The following is an 8234-nucleotide window of genomic DNA, read 5'->3' as shown; positions in this document are numbered from 1 at the left end:
AAAAAAAAAAAAAAAAAAAAAGTTATGTGAATGTGCAAAGTATCTGCTGCACCAGCAGAAACTGGGAGCTTTGTTCTATGAGTAATAAATCCTTCTCTAAGGCAAGAACATACAGATTTATGGGCATTACCTGGAGGGTGACAGCTCAGCCAGGCCTCCCCTTCATTTTTCCTGTGAAGACAAACAAAAGTCTAATTAAGCTCTTACAAAGTTGAATAGGATGCCATTGATAAAAAAGAGGGTGAAAAAAGATCATATACTTTCCAGTTTGTTCATAGTCCTTAGACATGATCTAGTCTACCCCCCATCAAGAATAGATTCTTCTAAGACACTCAATTTTGTTTGCTTGTTGAAGTATTTAAGAGATATTTATAAAATCAATGCTTGAATACTTTCACTTATAGAGTTCACTTTGAAAAACCCAAGATTATTTATAGATATTTATTGGGATTACTGTAAACCAGATCCTGTGCAAGGCACACTGCATTAATCCTCACAACAACCAAATGAGAGACTTTATTATTCTCATGTTAAACATTAAAAATTGAAATTTAAGAGAGAAATGATTTGCCCAAGTCACCTAGCTGTTACATAGGAATTGAAATCTGGAACTGCTACACAGTAAGATACCTTCTAACATCTCACACTGACTTTTTACATTTTAGAGCACCCACACCCCAGTGTTCCAAAACCTGATCTTTGCACTCTTAACACTGAAGCCCTATACTTTGAAAACAGAAAGATCTAAACTGGGTGTGGTGGCGCAGGCCTGTAATCCCAGCACTCTGAGGCTGGGGCAGGAATATCACAAGTTCATGTTAAGATCCTGTCCTAAGCAAGTTTTTAAAAAGGGGTAGGGGACTGGGGATGTAGTCCAGAAAAACGCTCTTGCTTAATTCCCAGTACCACAAAGGAGGAAAAAAAAAAAAAAGACAGCTCTAGATTTATAGCTCAATCACATGACCAACTGCATAATCTTTATCAGCTGTCCTCTGATATGGACCCTACATTTTCTCACAAGCACCTTACAGCACTGAATATATATTACCGTTCTTCCTCTATTATCACATTTTGTGTTCTAGTAATTTGTTATATTTTAAACCCACATAATAAGATAGAGGTTTCTTAAGTGCAGGAGGATATGTTTCATTCATTTCCACCACTGTTTCAATTTTTTTTTTTTTTTCCGGTACTGAGGATCAAACCCAGTACCTTGTGCTTGCAAGGCAGGCAATGAATGGCACCACTGACCTGCCACTGTTTCAATTTTAAAAATTCTTATTACGGTTGTCATTTATGGCACTATGTATGCATCCTGATACCTAGATAAGTGACTAGCACAATATAAGATAAAAAAGTATATACTGAATGAAAAGATTGCTGCGTAGCCCCAATTAAAACGTCAGCAGAGCACGAACCATCACTTAAATTTAGGGTACATATGTGAGCTCCATCTAGAATCTAGTACAGGGCCTGGAAATGTGTAGGTGTCAGTTTCCTGAACCGAATCGTCCATTATGTCTAATGTAGCGTTACAGTTAGGAAGATACAAAGGCTCCATTACATAGCCGTGGTGATTACTGAAACTTTTGCAATTTAACTGCTGACCAATAAATATTTTCCTCGGCCAACAGTATTCCTGGCTCCCAAACTCTTATTCTCCAACTCATTGCGCCTGGTTCGACGCAGGTATCATACAGCGCATTTGTGTTCCCTTGACCTCAGGACAGCTGTTCAGAGCGAAAAAACTCACGACCACGAGGGTTTGAACTTTTTCTGGTCCCTGTGACCTTCCAGTTCCCTCAACAATTGATGGGGTAACCCTCATGGGTATCCTGGGCCAGACATGGCCTTCCTTGATGCAAAGTAAACATCCACTACCCATCTTCTCTGCTCCTGCTAGAGGGTGGCGTTCACCTGAGAGTTTGGACCCAGTCGCTCTGAATCCTCAAAGGCGCCGCCATCTTGGCCCCGCCCCACCAGCCCGCCTCTTCCGCCCTGTCCCGGATATAGGGCTCCCGCCACAGTCGCGGCGAGGGCGGAGGGCGAGGCCTACACTGAGAAGCCACCAATGAAAGTGCGCAGCGGGATTTCCACGTCCTTCCTTGTGCGTGATCGCACAAGGGACCTCCTGTTCCTGGGGAGAGAATCTTCCCGCAGTTTTCGCCGCAGCGGCGAGCGGGCCTGCGGGTCTTCTCCTGCTGCCTGTTCTGGTGAGCACCGCATACCACGTCCTGTCGCGGGGAGGCACCGCGCCCACACCTGGAGAGCGCCGCAGTGCCGCATGCGCGCATGCGTCTTCTCGTTGAAATGGGAAAGGCGCTTCCTGTGATCTGTGTCCTTGTGTTTCTCGGCGTGCCCGTCCGTTTCTGCCTTCATTCCGCAGTTCGCCTGCCTGCCGTCTATCCTGCCTTGTTCTCTGAACCGCGGTAGTCCTTGTCTTACTACAGGGGAAACAAAACAGGATGTAGTGGGGGAAGACTAGTAGCCTTTCCTGGGTTCTCTGGTAGCCCAAAGCACTTTTCGCTCATTATATTAACCTTCACTCTACTTTTGCAAGTATTTATGAGGGAGTTAAAAAGATAACCTGGTAAAGCATGACTGGGATTCGAACTTGCATCTTTTGGCTTAGGGTCCAAGGCATTTCTATCCCACGGTTCTTACTCTAAAAAGTTTGTTCCCAGTGTTTTTAAAGAGCTCACAATGTGTTTAGGGAGAGCATGTATCCTAATAGGTACTTTTTTTTTTTTTTTTTTTTTTTTTTTTTTTTTTTTTTTTTTTTTTTGAGATCTTTCTGTAGTTTAGGCTGTCCTTCAGCTCACTCTAGCCTAGGCTTGGCTCTAACTCGAAGCCACCTTTCTGCCTCAGCCTCCCTAGTGCTGGGATTACAGGCCTGCACCGTTACAGCCGATTTGGAACCATTATTTATTGAATTCTTTGAAACATTTTCATATCCTTTTCCAATGAGATTACTAAGTGACTTGTCTAAGGACAAAGGAGGCAGTGGCAAAGCTAGGGTTAAATCCATGCTGCTTTTTTTTTCTTTGAGACAGGGTTTCATTTTCTAATTCAGGCTGGCCTTGAACTCCCTATGCAGTTCAGGCCAGTGCAAGGATTGCAGGCTTGCTCCACCACACCCAGAAAAATCCATGTTTATTTCAAAGCCATTTTCTCTCCTCTCTTAAATTATACTGCTTCCTGCTTGGTGTGGTGGCACACGCCTGTAATCCCAGCCCTTGGGAGGCTGAGGCAGGAGGATCACTATGACTTTGAGACCAGCCTAGACTATATAGTGAGTTCCATCCAGGCCAGGCTCAACTACATACATAGATCCTGTCTCAAAAAACCAAAAAAAAAAAAAATTATACTGACTCCAAAACATTTTTTTTGTATAGAAATATAGAGTGCTAAATCCCTCTTGTGACTTCCTCATGCATCAGGTAAAAGTCTCAAAGTCCTTAACCTGGTGTACTAAGCCTTTGTGTGATCAGATGCACAGTCATTTTGCTAATTTTTATTTCTTCTCATTCTCAACATTTTCTTTAGTCACTGAAGGTTTTGTTTTGCTTGCTTGCTTTGTGTGGTTCCAAGGATCAAACTCAGGGCCTCATGCATGTTGGACACACTCTACCATGAGTTGCACCTTCAGTCACTGAGCTTTATTCATTCAGTTTTTTTGTTTGTTTTGTTTTGTGGCAAGGTCTCCCTTCGTAGTTCAGGGTGGCCTTGAATTCACTGTGTGGCCTAGGCTGGCCTCAAACTCACAGCAATCCTCCTGCCTCAGCCTCCTGAGTGCTGGGATTGTAGGTATGCACCACCACACCCAGCTTTCATTCATTTTTGCCATACTGGGTACTGAAGCGAGTACCTTCACATTGAGTGCATCCCCAGCCCCACACCCCTTTTTGAAGCAAAACATTTATTGGTACATTTTAGGTCTATATAATGATAACATTCATCATAGGGAATTTGTACCTGTACAAGATACATCTTGCTTCTTCCTTTTTTCCCATTTTCCTCCCCCACCCCACCCTTTGACACCTCTTCTCATTTATAAAAGCTTTGTTTCCATTTTTTCCTTCTCTTGTCTTTTTCCTCCCTTTCTTTTCTTTTCTTTTTTTTTTTAAGATAGGGTCTCACTGAGTTGACCAGGCTGGACTGTAACTCCTTTCCAAACCTCCCAGAGAGCTGAGATTAGAGGTGTGCACCACCCTGCCTGGCTATCGCTGAATTTTTGATTCCTGCAAGTGTCACATTCTGTCTCATTCTTCTGTTGGCCAGAAATATTCTCATCTCCTGTTCACCCCCTTGAATCTTAGCTTAGAAGTTACTATCTCCAGGCAAGCCTTCCCTGCCTACTCCTATCCTTGACTGGATTACATATACCTCTACTGTGTTCCCAATCCTAGCTGTCTGGTTTCACTGTCAGAAGCTGTTTACTTGCTTAGTTTGTAAATTCATGAAGGCAAGAACCCTATCTGGCTTGATTATTCCTATTTACTCTAACATTGTGACTGGTGTGTGATAGATAACTCAATAATCGTTTATTGGAGCTGGGCATGGTGGTGCATGCCTGTAATCTCAGCACTCTGGAGGCTGAGGCAGGAGGATCGCTGTGAGTTCGAGACCAGCCTGGGCTACGTAGTGAGTTCCAGGCCAGTCTCAACTACATAGTGAGACCCTGTCTCAAAAAAACAAAACAAAACAAAATAATAATAATAATCATTTATTGGAGCTAGATATGTAGCTCAGTAGTACAGCACTTGCCCAGCATCTGTGAGGTCCTGTGTTCAATTACCAGCACTGGGGAAAAAATCTCTTGAATGAATGAGAGACAGGAGAAGAATGGAGGTGTCTTTTTTTTTTTTTTTTTGTACCAGGGATCAAACTCTGGACTTTCCGCTTGCAAGGCAGGCAGTGGAACAACTGAGCTAAATCCCCAGCCCAAAGAAGTATGTTCTGCAAGGGTGAGTGCAGGCCTTTTTTTTTTTTTTTTTTTTTGTACCAGGGATTGAACTCTGGACCTTGTGCTTATGAGCAGATGGCAACACCAGTGAGCTACATCCTTGGCCTGAGGTGTCTTTCTAGCTCCCTTTTTTTTGTGTGTGTGTGTGTGTAGCAGGGATCAAACTCGGGTCCTTGCGCTTGCAAGGCAGGCAGTGGAACCACTGAGCTAAATCTCTGGTCCTTTAGCTCCTTTAAAATATACTATGGCTAATTTTATGCCAAGTCTAAAGTCATTTCTCTTCCACTCTTTCTTAAGTTTTTTTTTTCCTTTTTGTTTTGGTACCAGGGAACGAACTCAGTCCTTGCACTAGCAAGGCAGGTGGTGGCAGCACTGAGCTAAATCCCCAGTTTTAAGTTCTTTCTTGCTACTTTCTTCTGGCTACTCTGAAGTAGATGATGTTGAGGAAACATCTACATCTGAAGTAGATGATGTTGAGGAAACAGTTATCCCTAGCCTTTGGGAATAGTTGAGACAGTGGTCTCCATTGTCCCATAGACTCATCTCTTGTCCTGGCCTCTGCATGGTCTGTGTTACAGCCATATTGAACTCTAGCCATTCCTCCCGTGTGTCAAAACCTACCCTTTGGGTACCCTTCTATGGTACCTAGTCTGGCCTGGACTAGGAAGACATGAAAAGGATGGGAATTGTGCTCTTCAAGCAGAGAATAAGGCCAGTAGAAGAAAAGGAAAAAGGTTCTTTTGAAGTAGATCAGAGATGGCTTCCCCAGAAAGATGTTTCACATAATTTATATTCCATTAGTAGAATCCACTGAGCTATGTAAAGCATTATTGAGTGCTATGTAAAGCATTTCCATATTCTTTTTATTTTGTTCTGTTCCTTTTTTTTTTGTACCAGAGATTGAACTCAGGACCTTGTGTTTACAAGGCAGACGGCAGAACCACTGAGCTAAATCCCTGGCCTTTTTGTTCAGTTTAGTTCAAACTATTTTGTAGGCCTGCTCTCTACCAGGCCTGGTGCTAAGGCACCAAGATAAAACAGACCCACTGTCTGTTCTCAAAGAGCTTATTATGTTTTAGGGGAGACAAACATATAAGCAGGATATAACAGAATAGTTTGGTTGGTGCTGTTTAAAATATAGGAATCTTATCTAATCATAGCTGTACTATAAACCTTGTCTCTAGACTCCCCAAGATGTCAGCCTCAGTCCCTCAAGGCCATAACTGGGCCCAACGGGTAAAGAAGGAAGAAGAAGAAGAAGACCCACTGGACCAGCTCATCTCCCGTTCTGGATGTGCTGCTGCACACTTTGCAGTGCAGGAGTGCATGGCTGAGCACCAGGACTGGAGGCAGTGCCAATCACAGGTGCAGGCCTTCAGGGAATGCATGAGTGAACAGCAGGCAAAGCGACGGGAAGAGCTGCAGAGGAGGAAGGAGCAAGCCATTGCCCACCACTGAGACCTCAAACTACCTGCCCCAAGAGGATGGCTCTGCAGAAATTAGCATCCAGGGAGATTGTGGGAGGAAGAAATCCCGAGGCATAAACCAGGAGGTGTAAAACTTGCAAATAGTGTTTGGGACTAGACTTGAGAACCACACATCAGGAGTTTGGACATAACTCATAAAGACCTGTTTTATATATATAAATATATTTGGGGGGGTACCAGGGATAGAACTTGGAACCTTGTGCTTGCTAGGCAGGCAGTGGCACCACTGAGCTAATTCCCTGGCCCAGACCTGTTATATTTTAATGGTCAGATATCTCACATCCTCACCCATCTTGTTCCTCTAACGTTTGCCATGGAAAACAAAGAGTGGTATAGGGTATCTCCCCACCCCACCTCTTGGGTCAGTAGTACTGTGATGGTTATAGGGACATTTTAATTTTAGAAGTAAATTCACGACCTAAAGACCTAGTCAGGTTTGTGTCTTTAGTTGTGGGTATAACAACAGCAAGTGTTTCTGAAGCATTGTGTTGGAACTAATGCAAAGAATAATGTGACCTGTGCCTTCATGTTGCTTGGGGTCTAGTTTGAGGGATGGAAATAAAACAACACTGGAGCAGCTAACTTAATTTCAAACAATGATAAGTGCCTTTATCATTTGTCACTTGATCTGGATGCTTCATCAGCTTAATGAAAGGAATGCAAACAGGCAAATTACTTTTGAATAAATATTGAGTATATACAAAGTTCGCCTGTGGTAGCACATTCCTAAAATCATAGCACTTTAGGAGACTGAGGCAGGAGTATCCCAAGTTCAAGTCTCACCTAAGCAATTTATTGCATCTTTGTGTGTGTGGTATCAGAGATCGAACTCAGGACCTTACACTTGAAAGCAGGTACGGTGCCACTGAGCTAAATCCCCACCATAAGCAATTTATTTATATATAGTGTATGTGTGTGTGAGTGAATTTCTTAATTTTTAAAATAAATTTTATCCCTTTCCCCCGTCAAACCTCCCCCTCTATGTACAAAAGCTTTGTTTCCATTTTTTCCTTCTATTTCACTTTTTTTCTTGTCACTTCCTTTCTCCATCCCTCCTTTCTTATTCCGCTTCCTGTTTGAACACTTTCCATTTCCTAACATCCAATGTACACCTCAGTTCTTATTTCCACATTTAGTTTCTCACACCAGAGAAACTGTGGTATTTAAACATGTGCCTGATTTATTTAAGGGGGTGACCCCTGCCATAGGAGCTGGAATGCTGTCCTCAATAACAAACATTTCCTTAGCACTTAGGTATTAGAAGCCCAAATCTGAAGTAGCAGCAGGCCCTGAAATCTGATTTTTTTGAGTTTTGTGCTGCTGATATTTTAGGAAGAAGGAAAGGAAAGGGAGATGTGAGAATGTAAGGAACAATAAAACCCTATTTGAGTTTGGGAATGGCCAGGTAAATATGGCAAAAATGTATGTGTGAGTCCTTGTGTTCTCAATGCTTTGGGCCATTGGAGGGAGCAAGCAGTGTGCACTAGCTGTCAGTAAGGCTCAAGAGAACGGAGTTGACTTGAACCTTTTAAAATGAAGTAGATGTTACCCGTTTGGAACAGAACAGAAAAAACTTCCATGTGGAATAAAAAGGACCTAGAAATCAAGGAAAAACACATGCTGCAAAATGTAAATATAGACTGGTTGAGCCTAATGACAGTTTTTGTTGTATTTTGGGGTACTGGGGATCAAATCCAGTTACTTAATGATTCTCATTCCTCAGCCTCCCAGGTAGCTGGAATTGTAGGTGTGCGCAACACCGAGATTCTACTGACAAAAAA

The 8234-nt window shown here is 42.8% G+C and overlaps 2 protein-coding genes across 5 annotated transcripts in view; one reads left to right on the top strand and one right to left on the bottom strand.

Annotated features, from left to right (window-relative positions):
* Positions 1–2305, bottom strand: part of Paaf1 (proteasomal ATPase associated factor 1) — a 34919-nt gene extending 32614 nt beyond the window's left edge. Inside the window, exons 1-2 of one of the 2 annotated variants that reach the window (XM_010603260.3) lie at positions 1918–2305; positions 131–171 (exon numbers count right to left, since the gene is read on the bottom strand). In XM_010603260.3, the coding sequence (XP_010601562.2) occupies positions 131–171; positions 1918–2294 (418 nt within the window). In that variant the 5' untranslated portion in view covers positions 2295–2305. Of the gene's footprint in view, positions 1–130; positions 178–1917 lie in introns of those variants that run through there. The other variant, XM_033764213.1, reaches the window with a different exon arrangement.
* On the top strand, positions 2132–7319 carry LOC104847715 (cytochrome c oxidase assembly factor 4 homolog, mitochondrial). 3 transcript variants are annotated; one of them, XM_010603263.3, is made up of 2 exons: positions 2132–2213; positions 6151–7319. In XM_010603263.3, exon 2 carries the CDS (start codon positions 6161–6163, stop codon positions 6422–6424), a length of 264 nt encoding a protein of 87 aa, XP_010601565.1. In that variant the 5' UTR covers positions 2132–2213; positions 6151–6160; the 3' UTR covers positions 6425–7319. The 3 variants fall into 3 exon arrangements, with proteins under 3 accessions (XP_010601565.1, XP_019059947.1, XP_010601566.1); XM_019204402.2 differs by lacking the exon at positions 2132–2213 and adding an exon at positions 2275–2429; XM_010603264.3 differs by lacking the exon at positions 2132–2213 and adding an exon at positions 4920–4967.
* The last annotated feature ends 915 nt before the right edge of the window (positions 7320–8234 follow it).

This window comes from Fukomys damarensis, unplaced genomic scaffold (genome assembly GCF_012274545.1).
Source record: "Fukomys damarensis isolate Sample0158 unplaced genomic scaffold, DMR_v1.0_HiC HiC_scaffold_16, whole genome shotgun sequence".
Taxonomy (NCBI): Eukaryota; Metazoa; Chordata; class Mammalia; order Rodentia; family Bathyergidae; genus Fukomys; species Fukomys damarensis.
The sequence above is the reverse complement of the archived record's forward strand: the minus strand, read 5'-3'. Positions and strand labels throughout refer to the sequence as shown.